This window comes from Mauremys mutica, chromosome 5 (genome assembly GCF_020497125.1).
Source record: "Mauremys mutica isolate MM-2020 ecotype Southern chromosome 5, ASM2049712v1, whole genome shotgun sequence".
NCBI classification, from domain to species: domain Eukaryota; kingdom Metazoa; phylum Chordata; order Testudines; family Geoemydidae; genus Mauremys; species Mauremys mutica.
Window position 1 is genome coordinate 45,553,632 of NC_059076.1, and position 19,162 is coordinate 45,572,793.

Consider the following 19,162-nt stretch of genomic DNA (forward strand, 5'->3'; position numbering starts at 1 on the left):
GCACAGAAGCTGCCCACAGGGTCCAGCGAGACAGCACCCTGCAGCCTTCTTACTAGCCCATGCTCAATATTTAACCCTGGAGGATCTCCAAGAAGTTGTCTAGGCAATCACGCAGATTTTTGGCTTGCTGTGACTCCAGACCTTACCTTGCTTTCTGATCACCAATCTCCCATTTCAGGTGCCTGAGACCCTTGCTCTTGCCTCCTGATTCCAGCCTGGTAATTACCTCTGATCTCTAACCCCAGCCTGACTCTGACTCCTGCTTACTGATCCTGTTTTTAGTGATTACTCTGATCCCTGCTTATTGACTGCAGCCTTGTGGACACCAGCCCAGCTGTGACTGCTAGGCCAGATCATGTAGGCCCTGGTCCCTTATGGTAAGTAATGGGGAACTTCAACTGCCCAGATGCCTGTTAGAAAAGTAATATGGCAAAATACCAAATTTATAGTAAGTTTTTTGGAATGTACTGGGGACAATGTATTTGTTCCCGAAATTGGAAGATGTAACCAGGGAGCTTGTCATTTTAGATTTGATTCTGACTAACCGAAAGGAATTAGTAGTGATTCTGAAGGCAGAAGACAATTTGAGCAAAAGTGATCATGAAATTATAGATTTAGTAATTCCTAAGAAAAAGGAGTGAGAGCAGAAGAATAAGAACAATTAACTTCAAAAAAAAGGAGACTTTAACAAACTCAGACAACTGGTAGGCAGGGTCCCATGGTAAGAAAATCCAAAGGAAAAAGGAGTTCAGGAAAGCCCGCAATTTCTCAAATAGACAATATTAAAGGCACAACTGCAATCTGTCCTGATGCAAAGGAAAGAAAGGAATAGTAGTAAGAGCAGGGGTGTGCTGGAGCCGGTTCGCACCGGTTCGCATGAACCCGTTGTTAAATTTAGAAGCGGTTTTAGAACCGCTTGTTAACTAGCTTCCCTGCGAGGGAAGCTTTGATGGGCTCTGCCTGGGAAGCCTGTAATTCCTCCTCCCGGCCGCCAGGGGGCGCTGCGCTGTGCTGCGAGACCCATGTGAGCTGCCTCCTGGCCCTGTTGCTGCTCCTGCTCTTTGGACCTCTGGCCCTGGGGCTCCTGCTGCTGCCTGGTGAGTCCCCGGCTGCCTCCTGCTGCTCCCAGCCCCCCCCCCCCGTGTGAGTATCTGTGCCCCTCCCCCACCTTCCCTGCCCCCTGCCGCCCCCTGCCAGCCCCTGCCCCCAGCCAGCCCCTGCCACAGCCACCCGCAGCCGCCCCCAACCACCCCCAGCCAGCCCCTGCCCCCAGCCACCCCCCTGCCTGCAGCCAGCCTCTGCCCACAGCCGCCCCCTGCCACACCCCCTGCCCCAGCCACCCCCAGCCCCCAGCCAGCCCCTGCCCCCAGCCAGCCCCAGCCACCCGCAGCCGCCCCCAGCCACCCGCAGCCGCCCCCAGCCACCCCCCTGCCCCGCAGCCACCCCCAGCCAGCCCCCTGCCCGCAGCCAGCCTCTGCCCACAGCCGCCCCCTGCCCGCAGCCAGCCCCTGCCCCCAGCCACCCTCTGCCCGCAGCCAGCCCCTGCCCACAGCCAGCCCCTGCCCACAGCCACCCGCAGCCAGCCCCTGCCCGCAGCCAGCCCCTGCCCACAGCCACCCGCAGCCAGCCCCTGCCCACAGCCGCCCTCTGCCCCACCCCCTGCCCACAGCCGCCCGCAGCCAGCCCTTGCCACAGCCACCCTCTGCCCGCAGCCAGCCTCTGCCTGCAGCCCCTGCCACAGCCACCCCCTGCCTGCAGCCAGCCTCTGCCCACAGCCGCCCGCAGCCACCCCCTGCCCAGAGCCACCCGCAGCCCGCCCGTCTGCATCACCTGCCCACAGCCAGCCCGTGTCACTCCCTGCCTCCAGCTAGCCCTGCCCCATGGCCCTATCTGCAGCCAGCCCCACATCCACTGGTGCCCTGCAGTTCCCAGGGCAGTAACCCTGCACACCTGCTTTAATGAGGGGGGGGCAGGGAGCAGCTGGGACCCACACATGTGCACACCCTAGAGTGACCAGACAGCAAGTGTGAAAAATCGGGACGGGGGTGAGGGGTAATAGGAGCCTATATAAGAAAAAGACCCAAAAATTGAGACTCCCTGATCACCACCCACACATGTGAAACGGAGCTCATTTCTAGTTCAGCCCCATCTTTTTAAAAAAGAACTTTAGGTAGGGTTAAAATACATCTGTATTTTCCTGGACATGTCAGGCTTTTCGGTTCTTAATCACCTCCTGGGAAAATATGGACGTATGGTAACCCTATTGGTACAAAAAATACATGCTGTCGCACATCCCTTAAATCAGAACTTTTTATAGGGAACCCGTTGTTAAATCAGAACTTTTTATAGGGAACCCGTTGTTAAGATTTTGGCAGCTCATCACTGAGTAAGAGGCCAATATGGTTCCAGTAGGTGCTCTTTAATGACCTGAAAATCAAAAAGTAATGCTACAAAAAGTGGAACCATGTACAAATTGCTAAGAAAGGGCCCAAAAGAATAGCAAAAGCATGTAGGAACAAAATCAGAAAGGCTAAGGCACAAAATGAGTTACTGCTGGCAAGGTACATAAAAGGCAATAAATGTATTAGGAGCAAAAGAAATATGAAGGAAAATGTAGGTGGGGAAGGAGATAACTGATGAAATCAAGAAAAATGATGTGTTTATTGCCTATTTTGCTTCAGTCTTCATTAAAAAGGCTAATGGTGACCACACTCAACACAATTAATATTAACAACAAAGGGGAACACAAGCCAAAATAGGAAAAAAAACCGGTTAAAGAATATTTAGATAAGTTAAATGTATTCAAGTCAGCAGGGCCTGATGAAATTCATCTTAGGGTACTTAAAGAACTAGCTGAACCAATTCTGAAACTATTAGCAGTTATGGCTGAGAACTCCAAGAGGATGAGTGAGGTTCCAGAAGATTGGAGAAGGGCAAACATAACTCATCTTCAAAAAGAGGAACAAAGAGGAGCTGGGGAATTAAAAACCAGTCAGCCTAACTTTGATATCTGGAAAGCTACTGGAACAAATTATTAAACAATCTATGTGTAAGTACCTAGAAAATAATAGTCCATACTCAGAGTAGTTATCAATGGTTTGCTGCCAGACTGGGAGGGTGTATGAACTGGGGCTCTGCAGGGATCTGTTCTGGATCTGGTACTATTGAATATTTTTATTAATAACTTGGATAATGCAGTGGAAGTATATTTATAAAATCTGCAGATGACATTCAGCTGGGAGGGGTTGCAAATACTTTGGAGGATAGGATTAGAGTTCAAAATGACCGTGACAAACTGGAGAATTGGTCTGAATTCAACAAGATGAAATTCAATAAAAACAAGTGCAAAGTACTTCACTTGGGAAGGAAAAATCAAATTCAAAACTACAAAATGGGGAACAACTGGTGGTATTGCTGAAAAGGATCTGGGGTTATAGTGGATCACAAATTGAATACGAGTCGATGTGACGCAGCTGCAAAAAAAGCTAATGTCATTGTGGGGTGTATTAAGACATGGGAGGTAATTGTCCTGCTCTACTCAGCACTGTTGAGGCCTCAGCTGGAGTACTGTGTCCAATTCTAGGCTCCACATTTAAGGAAAGATGGGGACAAATTGGAGAGTCTAGAGGAGAGCAACAAAAATGACAAAAGTTTTAGAAAACCTGATCTATGAGGAAAGGTTTTAAAAAACAAACAAACACCTGGACATATTTGGCTTTGAGAAAAGGAGACTGAAGTGGGACATAACAGTCTGCAGATATGTTAAGGGCTACTATAAAGAGGTCAGCAATCCAATTGTTCTCCATGTCCTACTGCAGCAAGAGTGGTTTAGGTTAGAAATTAGGAAAAACTTTCTAATTGTAAGTTCTGGACTAGGCTTCCAAGGTGGTTGTGGAATCCCCATAACTGGAGGTTTTTAAGAACAGGTTGGATGAACACCTGCTAGGGAGGGTGTAGGTTTACTTGGTCCTGCCACAATGCAGGAGCTTGGATTTGATGATTTCTCGAGGTCTCTTCCAGCCTGACATTTCTATGATTGTTAAAATTCACTAGAAGTAAGATCTATTCCAATTAAAAAAACTGTCCAAAACTTCAGATTGAAGAGGTTAATTAACAAGCTCGTCACTTTGGCCAAGCTACAGGGTTTCAGCATGAATAGGTAAGTCTATGTATGTTTTTCCTAGCTTCAGAATCAATCTATGTTTAACTGTGAGTAATGTGATTAGAGTAGGAAGAAACTAAATGCATCACAGGTAAACAAGAGTCATTACCCTTTTCCTGTTGCAGTATTCAAAAACTGTACAGTCACTCTAACAAGTTCTGGGATTCCCCCAGTCTTCTAGAGGCTGAAATTTCCCTTTCTGAATAGAATTGCTTAGTGTAAGAAACTTTTAATCAGCATGCCAGGGAAAAAAAGTTTTATTTGACAGAACATTTAGAGGCTATGCATTTCTCTTCTGGAAAGTCTTATAAAATATAGAACTAAAAAGTTTGTCCAGAATTGCTGTACACACAAATCAAACAGTGATATTTAGATAGTACATTCAATTTCCTGAACTCAACTCCACAAGTAGTATACTTGCAAATTTATTTTATTTCACTTTATACCAAGTTGAAACATGTATTTTAAAAAAGCTTACAGTACCATAGGTCATATCTACTGCAGTAGAAAAAGTTAACATTGACTTGGGAAAATAAATGTTCTAGTTCATATGGGCTCTATTCACTACAGAGGGCCATCCATGGATTTGAGCCCACCTCTATATTAGCTAAGTGTGGCTTAGCTTATATAGAGAAAGATCAGTACAGAGCCCGAAGCTAGAATGATTCTAACAAAACATATCAGCTCTGCATCTGCAAATCAAGAGTTCACATAAACTAACTCTCCCCACTTCCTTAGCTGGGACTAGCTCTCCCCTGCTGGGGCCTTGCAGCTGCAAAGCAACTGCAAGTGTTGCACTCCCCGTTCTGAACTCCATTTAGGAGCTGCAATCAAGAGAGATACTGTTTAGGTTTTATGGCCTCCTTACGACTTTTCATTTGTTTGTCTGACAGTGAAGCAGGGATGATAATTCCCTCTGCATTATGTCCTTAGCTGACACGTTAAGCCTCACTGCCATATGCTTGTGTGCAGCAAGGAAATGTTGAGAAGCCAGTTAGGCTGAAATTGGCAATACCTGAACATTCTCAAAAAAATGAGTACTCCTATAAAATAAAGATGAAAAAGCAGCTCCCCTATGCATAGAATCTCTTAATTTGCTAGTTCTTGACATCTGTATAGTATAACAAATTATTTCTCTACTATCAAGGTGCGATCAGACTGTATGAAAGTTGTAAATTTACTCTTGTGCACACAGCCTGGCCTTCAGTGTTGCCTACAGGTGAATTTCACTCCAAGTACTTAAAAGAATAGGAGAAACTCAGTAATGCTTCAGGCATCAGTACCTGGGAGAAGACAATGATTATAGAGTACAACTCTGATGATCTAAACAAAATGAGAAAAAACAAGTTCAGATAAGCCAGGTTTCAGACAATCATTCGATTGTGAAATGAAACAACATCTAGAGATAGCTATGTACAATACAACTTCTGTTATCCCAAATGCCTTGCTATCTGCTATTACACAGACCTGCCACAAGGTCTCAACACAACTGGCCACAGGAACAGTGTTTCGTAAAGAAACAAAGATGGATATGCAACAGATCTTAGATTCCTTAACAGAAATAAACATGGTAGCCACCAAACCCGAAAGGCTTACAAGAACAAAAATATTGGCCTAGTGCCTTTGTTTCTTTCGGAAGTATAAACTCAGCCTGTAATTCATATCAAGAAAGTCAACTCTGCTCATCCCTAGGTTTGCTGGAGAACATGTGTATTATGGGCTCTCACATCTTAAATGAAGGGGCATGGGTTTTGTTTCCAACAATGTCCTTTCTCTAAAGTGTTAGTCACTGAACTTACTTACATTTAAAAATAAAAACAAAAAACTGAGTATTAGTTCGACTAACGCTACTTCTCAGCTTTCACTCCTGGGATGTCTCATTTCACTAGTTCTTCTGTCACCCACAGTCTTCCAGGCTATATAGGCCCTGCATTTTTATCATAAAAAATAAACACTATCTAAAAAAGAAATGGAACAAAAATACATCCCCTTATAGGCCTTCTTAATATATTATGAAGCATCAAAAAAAGGGTGCAAGCTAATATTTTTTTAAGTCTTTTCCAGGCCACCTTTTAAACAACCCTAAGAAAAGGCAATAGCAAACATTAATATAGGCTTGTCTTCTTCATGATTCTCAAAAATTCTTGCTCATTTACTTCTCCATCTCCATCTCGATCAGCTTCATCAATCATTTCCTGTAAAGAAATTTAAGACTAACAACCAGACTCAATACACAAGACCTTTTATTTACTTTAAAGTAGGGCTCTCAAGCGATTTAAAAAAAATTAAGCATGCAATTGAACAACAGAATAACATTTATTTAAATATTTTGGATGTTTTCTACATTCTCAAATCTATTGATTTCTATTACAACACAGAATACAAAGTGTACAGTGCTCAATTTATTTTTATTACAAATATTTGCAATGTAAAAACCAAAAGAAATAGTATTTTTCAATTCACCTCATACAAGTACTGTAATGCAATCTCTTTATCATGAAAGTTGAATTTACAAATGTAGACTTATGTGCAAAAAATAACTGCATCAAAAACAAATCAATGTAAAACTTTAGAGCCTACAAAGTCTACTCAGTCGTCCTCCTTGTTCAGCCAATTGCTCAGACAAACAAGTTTGTTTACATTTGCAGGAGATAATGCTGCCTGATTCTTGTTCACAATGTCACTTGAAAGTGAGAACAGGCTTTCGCATGGCACTGTTGCAGCCGGCATCCCAACATATTTACAGACAGATGTGCTAAAGATTCACCTGTCCCTTGATGCTCCATCCACCATCCAGAGGACATGTGTCCGTGTTGATGACAGGTTCTGCTCGATAACAATCCAAGCAATGCGGACCGACGTGTTCATTTCCATAATCTGAGTGAGATGCCACCAGCAGAAGGTTGATTTTCTTTTTTGGTGGTTCAGGTTCTGTAGTTTCCACATCGGAGTGTTGCTCTCTTAAGACTTCTGAAAGCATGGTCCACACCTCATCCTTCTCAGATTTAGGAAGGCACTTCAGATTCTTAAACCTTGGGTTGAGTGCTGTAGCTATGTTTAGAAATCTCACGTTGATACCTGCTTTGCATTTTGTCAAATCTGCAGTGGAAGTGTTCTTAAAATGAACATGTGCTGAGTCATGTGAGACTACTATAACATGAAATATATTGCAGAATGTGGGTAAAACAGAGCCGGAGACATACAATTCTCCCCCAAAGAGTTCGGTCACAAATTTAATTAACGCATTCTTTTTTTAACGAGCATCATCAGCATGGAAGCATGTCTTCTGGAATGGTGGCCAAAACATAAAGGGGCATATGAATGTTAGGCATATCTGGAACGTAAATACCTTGCAATGCCAGCTATAAAAGTCTCATGCAAACGCCTGTTCTCACTTTCTGGTGACATTGTAAATAAGTGGACAGCATTATCTCACATAAATGTAAACAAACTTGTTTTGTCTTACCGATTGGCTGAACAAGAAGTAGGACTGAATGGACTTTGTAGGCTCTAAAGTTTTGCATTGATTTGTTTGAGTGCAGTTATGTAACAAAAAGAATCTACATTTGTAAGTTGCATTTTCATGATAAAGAGATTGCACTACAATACTTGTATGAGGTGAACTGAAAAAATACTATTTATCATTTTTATAGCGAAAATATTTGTAATAAATAATAATGAAAACTGAGCAATGTATACGTCGTATTCTGTGTTGTAACTGAAATCAATATATTTGAAAATGTAGAAAAATATCCAAAATATTTAATAAATTTCAATTGGTATTATATTAACTGTGTGATTAAAACTGATCGTGATTAATTTTTTTAATCGTGATTAATTTTTTTAGTTAATCACATGAATTAACTACGATTAATCGACAGCCCTACTGAAAGGATATGAAAAGAATATAAAAAGCAAACAAGTTTACACCATGAAATATTTAATTATGCATCTACATTTGGAACACGTTTTGGGTCTAATGCTGTATGCCTCACGTACGCTAAATGCCTACTGAATTCAGTGGGTCCTTTGGCTGGCTGGCCAGAACAAAAGTGGTTGTTAACCCTATAAGAGCTATTTCTGCAGCTGAAGGCAGAGGAGTAAGGAGAAACAAGAAATGGCTGGACCAGGTTGGAGGAGACGGCCATTCCAGGTGACTGAGGATAGGGTGGGGGATATTTATCTCGCAGATAGTTCCAGACAAGCCCTCTCACTGGGATCAGTGATGGGGGAGTGACCACCAAGCCCCACTCTCCTCCAGGGCAGGAGTTTCTGAAATAAGTGGGGAAACAGATTTAGCCACAGAGCTAAGGGGGTGGGGATCTTCTATTTTAGGAAGGGGGTTGCCTGAGACTTGTAGGGTAAACATGCTGTTGACGTCCATAGAAAAGCTTTACACAACTGTTGCAGGCTAATAATTGTTACAGAAACTGCAGGCTTCCCTTGGTGGGAAAGCTTGGCAGGTGTAGTTCCGGTCAACCAGCATGGGCTCACGTTTTGGATACGCGGATGATATAACTAGGTGGTGAAGACCAAGCAATGGGGTAGGAGTCATTAACAATTGCTGCTCATGTTTCCTTCTGATTGTATCCTTTTGGGTTTCTGTTTTGAGATGGAGAAGGGCTTGATGGCAGGCTCCCAGATAAGTGGAAACAATTAAGAAAATGATGATGACCTGCACTGTGTGATTTATTGCTGGGTATTCTCGGATATTTTAGGTGAATAAAGTTGTGGCCTAATTAAAACATGTCTATTGCCTCCTGTCTTTCTTTCAGAATAGCCTGAATTGTGCCTGACAGAGCTAAAGAACTGGCCCAAAGTTTGTTGGGAAATGATTACGAAGGTCAGAATTTACCTGCAATTCTTCATCTGTTAAATTCTCTCCTAGCTCCTTGGCAACTCTCTTTAAATTTTTGAAAGAAATCTTTCCTGTCCCATCATCATCAAATAATCTGAAGGCTTTCAACATTTCTTCTTTTGAATCTTTCTCATTCTAAAATGAAAATCAAGAAAAAATAAAAACCCATTTGTCTAAATGCCCTCATTCATTCATTTATTGCATTTGATTTTTCAGCAAAGTAGATTACCATTTTTTGGGTCATCATGGTCAAAAAGTCTTCAAAATCAATGGTGCCACTTCCTTCTTTGTCGATATCTGCTATCATTTTTTTAACTTCTTCTTTCTTTGGCTCAAAGCCTAAAGCACGCATTGCTACCTGCAACAAAGAGCAATTCAGTTAACATATATAACAAGATGCCACTAGAATTATACCTATACCATTTGCATGAAGCAGTGTTTCAGTTCTTTTCCTCAAACTGCAACTATAACTTAAAGCATATAAATCTCAAAGAAATTCTTATCTACATTTGTCATCCTTTTAATTATTAATGGTAGCATTACACAGTAATGGCATTTTTCCTTTAGAGTTGAGTAGTTTTTTGTGACTTACCGCTCTAACAAAAACAACATAAATTTCTTAAATTACATATTGGTTTTTAGGGTATCTTACAGATGAATTGAATTGTTGAACTGGGACTTCAAGTCTCTGCAGGTCTCCTGTTCTCACTGATCCTACTCCTATTGAACTGTACAGCAAAACTCCCACTAATGTTAAGGTAAGGAGGAACAGGCCTCAAGTAAATTATAAAACATAACTATTCTATTTATTGATATATAAACAGTTAAAAGGAATCCCCATTCCTAGCTCTAGGGACTTTTTTGATATTTATTTAAAGAGAAAAAAACCCAAAACCTAGAAATGTAACAACTATTAGGTATTTAAGATCTTTTAAAACCAGTCAGTGTGACCGTCAGAAAACAAAATCCCTGCCTTTTACGGGCCACAAACAAAATACAAAACCTAACTTTACAAACATGTAATTTAGACAAAGGGTTCTCAAACTGGGGGTCGTGAGATTATTACCGGGGGGGGGGGCTGTCCCCTTCCCCCCAGGGTGCTCAGCGACGTGACAGCAGCCGGCCACTTCCGGGAGTGGCATGGGGCCACAGCATGCAGACAGACAGCTTGCCTAAGCCCTGCTGCCTCGTCGGCCGGGAGCTGCCTGTGGTAAGCGCCTCCTGGCCGGAGCCTGCACCTCATACCCCCTCCTGCACCCCAACCTCCTGCCCCAGGTCAGAATCCCCTCCTGCACCAAACTCTCTCCCAGAGCCCGCACCCCTCAACCTCTCCTGCACCCTGACTTTCTGCCCCAGCCTAGAGCTACCTCTTGCACCCAAACTCCCTCCCAGAAAGAAACGAATATCACAGCTGTTCTAAGGTAAGGAGTAGGCTATTTTGAATTAACTACCTCTATTCTACATGTTTTAAGACTGAAATGTAACCACAGAACGGCTTTATGTTATTTAAAAGGCAAGTTTAGTATAGCGTTAATAGTCTCAATGCCAGAATTGTGATCATTTTGTTTTAAATTAGGAAAAAGACTTGTATATAGGGGCCCCACAAAATCTAATAGCCCCAGGCCCACAGGAGAATTAATCTGGCCCTGTTGGGCATCCAAGAATTGGTTTACATTTGTAAAATTTAGTTCTCAGAAAACAAGCCATTTCATATATTATTTGTGACTGACAATGCAAGTCTACAACTGAGTTTAGACACTGGTGAATAGAGCAGGTTAACAGCAACAACTTTGAAAATAAACATAAAGAAAAAGTTACAACCTTCAGTTCTTTTACATCAATGCTTCCAGATCCATCAGTATCAAACAAATCAAAAGCTTCTCTGATCTCCTGCTTTTGTTCTTCAGTTAGTTCTGGTTTCAATCCACTTTTCTTCCGCTGGGCAGCACCCAAGCCAGCTTTTCTGTAGTTAGATGCCTTCAATAAATGGATGAAAGACAAAAGTTGGTAAAGACTCACTTTGTTGGTAAAAACAAACCAAAAAATGCTCAGCAATAGTAGAACAAAGAGAATGTCTGTTACTGCAACTGGTAGATGTTGGCTCAGTTCTGGCCAGCACCTAGAATCCTTTTGCTCAGACTATCAGGAACCACCTCAAAGAGAAAGTGTTAAGCTTTTGGCAGCATGGGAAAAAGACATTAGCTAGATGTTTCTGCCAGAATAATCAGCAATTAAATAATTAACACTGTTTACACAAACTGTCATCTTTCAGTGGCAGTATTAACTCACCACTTAGATGACTGAGGATGTTTACATTTCTTGACTACTGCTTCAGTCTGTCTGCAGACAGCATGGCACTAATTTAACCTTGAAAACATTAAGAGAAATCTATCATTACAACCATAATGGCTAGCACTATAGGCTTCAACTTTGAGCATGATTCAAGAGTACCTCAATACTTGTTCAGCACAGAAATGGGAGTGCTTATTCTGGGATTATTTGGGGTTTGCCCCTGGTTAAATTAGAGCAGCATCTGAGCTGCTTTAACTTGTACTCTTTCATTGGCACCCTGGGCCACAGAAACCAGAAAATGGCGAGTATAGCACCTAGCTCTAATACACCCCCTAAGTCACTGGCAGTCAGAGAGAGGAAAGGGGGCTGGCTATGCAGGGTGTATTCCCCAAGTCCCCTTTGCATTGCCAGAGTAGTATAAAGGGGACATATTTCAATGGAGAATTGCATTCCTTCCTCCTCTTTTTTTTTTTTTAATTTAAATGTAAAGCTTATAATCTGGAGTACAATTCTGCAACAGGAATGGCAACTTCCACCACATCTCTGAACACAAGAGGCTTCAGTCCTGATTCTTGATTCTGCCTAAGTTCACATGAAGACAGTATTCAAAAGTTCAAACTTTATGGATGAGAGAAGTAAATAAAAAGTTAATTACAATGGAAGTTTAATTTTGCACTTAGTAGGAAAAGTTTCTTAGCTGTAGTAAGAAATTAGACTTTTCAGGCCCTGCCATAACTTTCTGTCAGTAGGATGCCACTAAAGTAAGTAACATTTTTTAGATTCTATTTTGGGTTGGAATTTTATTTTTAACGTGACTTGTCCATACCAGGTTGGCTTAGGAACCCATTATTCCTGCAAACCTCTCACTTTTCCTTCCATTAACACGGCTGCTCCAGATTTTTAATATTTAAAAACCCCTAATGTCACATTTAAGTAATAGAGGGACTCACGGGAGACTCTCTAATTGAAAAGGAAGGATAAATTGTTATACAGCAGAGGCCCAAACCACCTGTCTTTCAAAATTTCCATACATCCAATTGATCAAATGGACACTGCTTATTGTTCTTTCCACACATTTCAAATTTTAACACTGCACAAGTTCTTTAGTGCAACTATTCCATTTACATTCTTTTCTTGCCCACATAATTGCTGTGTATGCTAACTGACAGTCAGACACCAGAACAGGGTAAATTAATTAGGAGAGCACATTTACCCATTCTAAGTGGCACTGTGTGTGCGCCCTGCATGTTACCACACCCAAAATTCAAACTGCAGATTTGTCATGTTTGGTATTTTATCTCTACTAGACAAAAGAGTGACATTACTATGTCATCCCAAAAAAAGGAATTTTTACCTGTCCTACTGGAATTAAATTTGGGTAAGTTTATTTTAGCATCCTGCAATCTAGCCAAAATCAATAATGCCCCATAACATAACAACAACCAAAAAAAGTGAAATAGGTGGAAAACTTGAAAGGATTAGTTTTCCAGGGGCTGAGCAGTAGCTCATCAAGGTGAACTCAAGTGTCTTCGCCTCTCTAACACTTTGGTGTAGCTCAGAGAAACAACAGGTGCTTACCAAGGACCCCAGGTTAAGGGAAGTGTGTATGGATTAGTGGTCACATGGGGATGAGCCACCCTAGGGCCTATGCAAGCAAATACAGGATACTCTGTAAAGTTGCTAATCAGGGGTCTCCCTATAACTTAAAAAAAAGCAGCACCGGACCAGCTCCTTGAATCATCAACCCTGAAGACCCAGAATCCCCTGCAGGAGGCCAGAATCTAGCAGCCTGTCTGACCAGAGCGGAAGGAGGCTCCTTTATTAACCCCTTGACAGGATGTCCGCGATTTGATGGTAACAGCTTTAAAAACAAGCGAGCCAGTGCTTAGCGCGACCACCACCCGCATGCCAGCCTGTCTGGAGCTAGCCCTGCTCCTCCCCCCGCCACCGCAGCTTTGCCCCGAGGGCCCAGCACTGCTTGCTGCAGCAGGGCTGGGACCCCCACCGCATCTTCACACGGGGCGGGGCGCTCAACGCCTCAGCCTCGACGCTTTGGGTCGGGACGGGCTGTGCCACGGTGCCCAGGCCCGGGGGCTGGCGGCTCGTCTCCCCCAGGCCTGGGGAAGGGTTCCCGGCGCGCTCTGAGTGCTGGGGCAGGTGGGGGCGAGGCCAGCGCTGCTGGGGCCGGGCGGGGGGCTGCACACTCACCATCCGACACGCGGCACTGGGGTTCGCGGGGCGCCAATTACTCTGCCACCAGCACACACGGAGCCCCTCTCCTGGGGCCGGCAGCGCGGCCCGTCCAATGACCAGCGAGAATGCCCCCGAAGCCCCGCCCACCTCCACACCCGGGGCCAGTCAGGTGCGGCGGGCATTGTGAAGTCACACCGAACGCCATGTTGCCCGTTGGCTTGGATACACACTACAAACGCAGGCGTCGTTGTCCTGGCAACAAATCCCCGTTTTTGTTGCCTTCGGGAGGTTGGGCGCATGCGCGTAGCCGAAACGACGGAAATCCCGCGCTTCGTGCGCGGCTGTTGGGCCGCGTTTAGAACGGGAGTGACCCTCCCCCGCGGGCGGCCCGAGGCCTCCCCTGCGCGTGGGGAGCGCGAGAGCGGGGCTGGCGGCGGCGGAGAGCGGTCAGTAGTGCGGGGCGGGGCGGGGCGGGGCGGGGCGGGGCGGCCCTGCCTCTCTTGAGGGCCCGAGCGGCTGAGCCCGGCTTCCAGCGGCGGCAGCGGCGAGTGGGGTTTGGCCAGTTCCCAGCTGGGGTAACCACAGCCCAGGCGCGGGCAGCGCTCGTCCCTCCCGCGGGAATCCGTGTGCTGCAGCCGCCTCCCCGCCGAGCCACCTTAGCAGCGGCTCCCAGGGGCTGGTCTCGGAGGAGCCATTCCGGGGAGAGAAACCGCCTGGGGCGGGGCGGGGGGCTGTGTAGTTTCCTCCTGGAGACTTGGGTACAATAGTAGATAGGCCATGCGCTTGGCAAGACTAGGTGGGGGGAGGCCTCTGCTAATGAGCAAAGTCTGTTCTGGTGCCTCACCACCTTCAGCCAACTTGCTCCTTCGCTCTCTTTCACTTTTTAAAACCGCTACAATGTACACGGGGGTTTCCCTGTGTGTTTAACAGAGCTGCAGACCCTTCTTTAGGGACAAGGAATGCAGGCTTCTGAGACTGGGTCACTGGCCACAACAATGTGTGCGAGGCTGTCACGTGCCCTGCAGGTTGAGCTTGTGAAGAATGCAGCACTCCAGGCAGTCTGATGCCTATGCACCTACTCAGGGTCCCGTGTGTTCTGAGATAGGGTGACCAGATGTCCTGCTATTACTGGGACCATCCTGTTATTAGGGGCTGTGTTTTATATGGGCAACTATACACCCGTGCCCCTCCTTTGCCCTCCCCCAAAAGTGTCCCGATTTTTCACACTTGCTTTCTAGTCACCTTACTTCTGAGATGCTGTGGAGTTTACCATCCCTGTTGCAAAATTTAACTTCAGGTTCTAGACATTAATTTAAAATAAAAAAAGGAGGGGGCAATTCTCCACTGAGCTATGTGTCCCCCTTTATGCCACTCTGGCAATGTTTAAAGGACTTAGGGAAAAGTTTTCAACTAGCAATAATCACGCCTCAGATTAACCTCATTGGCTATGATACTGCCACTGTGCAACACCTTGCATAAGAGGCTCCTGCAGAGACAGTCCCCCTTCTCTGCAGCTGCTGGTGGCTTAGGGATGTAACAAGGTATGTCTACACAACTGCTGGGAGTGTGCTTCCCAGAGCAGCTAGATAGACCCACACTAACTCCACCCAAACAAGTATGCTAAAAAATAAAAGGGGGGCTGTGGTGGTGTTGCTGGCACAGAGTGCCCGAGGTCAGCTACAGCAGTTCGTTGCCCGGTGTGCTTTGCTCCAATAAACACACCAAGGTGGAGAAGCAGACAAAGTTTATTTGAGATCTCAAAGCGGTGCCAGGAGACAGACTTGTCTCAGAACAAGCACCCAGCTACAAGCAGCTTTTCTTTTTTTTATACATAACTTTAACTAAGCCTCTTCTATCCCCCCCCCCATTCCCCCTACCTTTCATTCCCATGTAGCAGATACACTTTGCAATAGCAATTACATTAAGCAGTTAAGTCATACTTGGCAGGAACCAGCCTAGCTCATTAGTAACTCTTCTTTGAACTGTTATCTTGTTTTATTTCTTTTGATCTGTTATATTGCCCCTTAGCCAGAGGCATACAGGCCTCATTATTATTTCCTAGTACCGGTGTGAGTGGGGTTGCACCTGATAACTAGCTGTTACACATTCCATTCTCTGTTGCTAGCTTGTTAGGTCGATTAAAGTTCAAACATGGAAAGGCTTTGGTCAGACATGGAGTGACTTTAGTTCATTCAGGCCTAGTACAGGAAGGCTTCATTGACACTTATGGTTTTCCACCCTCCTGAGTTACCTAGAGTCATGCCTAGTGACACCAACAACTCCCCCCTTTGAGAATACTCAACAAACCCTTTGGCTGAGTTTTCTCAAACTTTGAGGCCAAAAAGCAATTAAGCTCTAGGGAGCTATTAATGAGGGGGTATTTAGTTCCACATTCATCCTCCCCATGGATCTGGCAGGATTCGGTATGTGGGAGCCCACACCCCCCCTAACCGGTCCATATGCTTGGAAGGAGCATTGTGAATGTTCACACTTCCACCCAGAGAGTGTCCCAGTATGTCTCCATGACCACAGATCAGATGGTACTCCTGATGTGTCTGTAAGGGCAGTGGGCCAAGTCTGGTGCTCAAGATCACTCTGAATGGCCATCAGCTGGTCATTCAGGAAATCCTGAATTTCTAAACATACTAGATCCCACTGCAATGCCTTCCCAGCCTCAGTGATATTCAATACCATCTCTGTCAGTAACTTCTGGGTCATAGAACTAAGGGTGGAAGTGACATGTAACTCACCAACTCCAGCCTATACTTGGGTTAGCTGAGCTCCAGAAATAAGGCTAGTGGCCTTTTCTAGTTGGCCCAATTTCTGATCATGTTCTTGGCTTTTAAGAATATTCCAAATGGCTCCTGCACTATTGGCCCCAGCCCACAGGGATCTGGTTAATTCCCTCTTCTTCCAGAGGAAATAACCCAGGCTCTTTGTTGTGCTAATCTAATGGCAGCCCCTTGTGAGCAATCTGGGTATGTAAAAGTGATCTGAAAACTGGATAAGGGCAATGTCATTTAAAATCTAATTAGGGAGGGCAATACATACTGAAGGATTTATCCAAAACACAGGGCGCAGCCTGTAGAATAAACCCCAAAATCCAATCAATACCACATTCCCAAGCATGGGTCCCACAAGTTTCTTCCTGCCAGTGTATAATTCCTTGGGTTTTTTTCACCAGGGTCAGTTCTCAATGTCCTTTCTAGTCAGGAATTCCTGGACTTTGGCAATGTCAGTGGAGTGAGTGTTTCTTCTAGAAAAGTTCAAAGGCACAGTAGATCTGTCAGTGGACAAGGGAGAGGTTAACTAGCACGTCACCTTGTCCTTTTTCCCTGCTGTCCAGAAGGCACAGTAAAACTAGAAAAAGGAACAGGCTAATCATCAGTAGGCGAATCCTCCTGAGGTGGAGGGGTCTTTTTGCAGTAAGAATCATGGATCAGTCTTTGGCACTTCACAGCGGTGTTGGTAGTCAGCAGGACTTAATAAGGGCCTTTCCAGCATGGAGCCAAAGCAGTCTTTCGTTGGTGGACTTTTACATTGATCCAGTCTCCTGGTTCCAAAGAGTGGCAGGGCTGCTAGGGTCTTTGGGTCTTTGGGTAGCGCTTCTTTACCTGTGAGAAAAGAACCTAACACATTTAATTAGTGCCTGGCAAATCACATAGCTGCGTGGGCAAATTTAAGTCCCCCCCTTTTTCTGGTTATCAGCCAAGTTTTAACTGTGAGCAGTGTCCTTGAATGGGGCCAGCGCCTTATCCTTAGACTGAGCATGTTAACTATTTTTTCTCAGTTAACTCGTTCTTTTTCCTTTTCCCTTCTTGGCCTTTTTTTTAACCTACAAAGGAAACTTTTACTTTTTACTTATACACCTTTTGTTAACAATGAACACATACACATTGCCGTCATACAGTACATTAGTCTTATTATTTAATGTATGCCACATATACCCTTCTACTAAAATAACCTTATTACAGAGCTTTGGAACAACAAGCCAGGACAAGCACACCCACTTTGATGAGTTCATTTAATACAACCTCTAGTCCAATAGTTTCCCACCATCCCCAGCCCTCTGGCTAGAAATCTGAGGTAGCCAGAAGGATTCCATGTACAATATGGGGAGTGGGTTAACTTTTCATGTCCTTGCTTCCAAAGACTGTTAGTATGCAAATTTTAATAACAATTTTCAATTAAAAGACTTGGCCAATGAAGTTTCTTTCTCTTACTTAAGGAAATGTACTAGACTTTAGTATATCACATTTTTCCTGATGTATCCAAACAGGGTTTGTATTCTAAGTTGAACAAAACAAGTATCTGCATTCCAATCCAACCCTTCCGCTTGATTTTAAACCAGACCATCCCATGAAAATATTAAACAAAACAATTCTGGCCACGAGACAAACACCACAAGACAGAACATAGAACACAAAACATAATTTTTATTGTGCCAGTAATTGCATGGTACGTTGAACGCTGTTCAACTGGCATCAGTTTTCTCTGATTATCTGAAAGACAAAAACAGAGGTCTACCCCTTCTGGTCAGTCAAATACCCTTGTTGATTTCAGGCAAAACAGGGGAATTACCCCATATTTTCTTGTATGTGTTTCATAGGCAGCCCAGGTTTCAGTGGTTTCTACCTTATCAGTTAGATAGTTTGCATTAATACAGATGCTTTTTGGCTTGCTTTCTACTTTTAACTCCTGCTTTTAAACAATGAAAGAAGACATCACCACTTATACAGAACCAGACTAACACGGCTACCCCTCTGATACTTATCACCACTTATAGTGCTCTTAGAGCCTAATACAATTTTAATTACATAGCACTGTATACATTCTTCAGCTATTTCAACGAAATTGTTCATAGCCATATGATTGCAATCCAATAATTTCTTTGCCTGAATTTATTTACAAACATTTTAAAGACACCAAGAACTTCTTACTTTAGCATGTTTACAAAGTTCAACTGCTGTTCCCTTCAGCGACTACAGAGTTAACTTTTCACTTTTCCTTAAATCACTTGCTTGTCTTTCAACAGCCACTTTTATTAACTCAAGTATCCTCCTGGGTATTTGAAATCCCCATGCTTATACTTACTTACTCCTTTCTTTCACTACACCCTTAAAATTTTCCAACCTGTCTGTCTGTTGCCTGCCAGCCTGGGCCCGATCCTGCTTTTCTTGCTGAACCGTCCCTTTCATGGGCACCAACGTGTTCCACTACCAGTTTAGCTAGGAGGGTGGGCTTCTCAACTAGCCCCCACCCTTCTGGTCTTTTCCCTAAAACATTTTTACTCACAAGACTACCCGAGTCCTCCCTTGTGAGGCTTGCCACCTGGGCAAAACGCATGGCCCACTGGCGTTTAACTATTTAATTTCCTCTTGTAGCAAACACACTGCTGTTACGGCATATGCTGAACACAAATGGTTAAATTTTAACAAGTCCCTGAAGGACTGGTACTTGCTTAGCCAGGGCTTCCTTTTCTAACTGGAAGTCCTGTCTCAAGGCCTGCAACTTGCCCTGGGCGCAGGTTTGAGTTGCTGCCTGGTTCATGATCTATGCTCTTAATTGCCTAATTCTAGTTATCAAGTACACATTTTTTCCTTTTCTTCAACTACTGTATTTCCCAGTCCTGCTACGACTGGGGGTAGATCCACCTG

General features: G+C 44.1%; 2 protein-coding genes, 1 long non-coding RNA gene and 1 pseudogene across 6 annotated transcripts in view; 2 read left to right on the forward strand and 2 right to left on the reverse strand.

Annotated features, from left to right (window-relative positions):
* On the forward strand, positions 1-9,778 carry LOC123371249. Its single transcript, XR_006579732.1, has 4 exons — positions 1-178; positions 283-377; positions 8,938-9,005; positions 9,663-9,778. It is a non-coding gene; the product is annotated as an uncharacterized LOC123371249 (long non-coding RNA).
* LOC123371246 (caltractin-like) lies at positions 4,404-13,710 on the reverse strand. Its single transcript, XM_045018611.1, is given in 6 exon segments — positions 4,404-6,357; positions 9,018-9,155; positions 9,250-9,378; positions 10,842-10,997; positions 13,521-13,545; positions 13,547-13,710. Coding segments are annotated over 6 exon segments (702 nt in total). The 3' UTR covers positions 4,404-6,267.
* Positions 13,054-19,162, forward strand: part of BBS12 (Bardet-Biedl syndrome 12) — a 19,406-nt gene continuing 13,297 nt past the window's right edge. For 3 of the 4 annotated variants that reach the window (XM_045018607.1, XM_045018608.1, XM_045018606.1), the window contains exon 1: positions 13,789-13,951. The gene's annotated coding sequence lies outside the window, so the exon portion shown is untranslated. Of the gene's footprint in view, positions 13,167-13,788; positions 13,952-19,162 lie in introns of those variants that run through there. The other variant, XM_045018609.1, reaches the window with a different exon arrangement.
* On the reverse strand, positions 14,794-14,976 carry LOC123372103 (annotated as a pseudogene).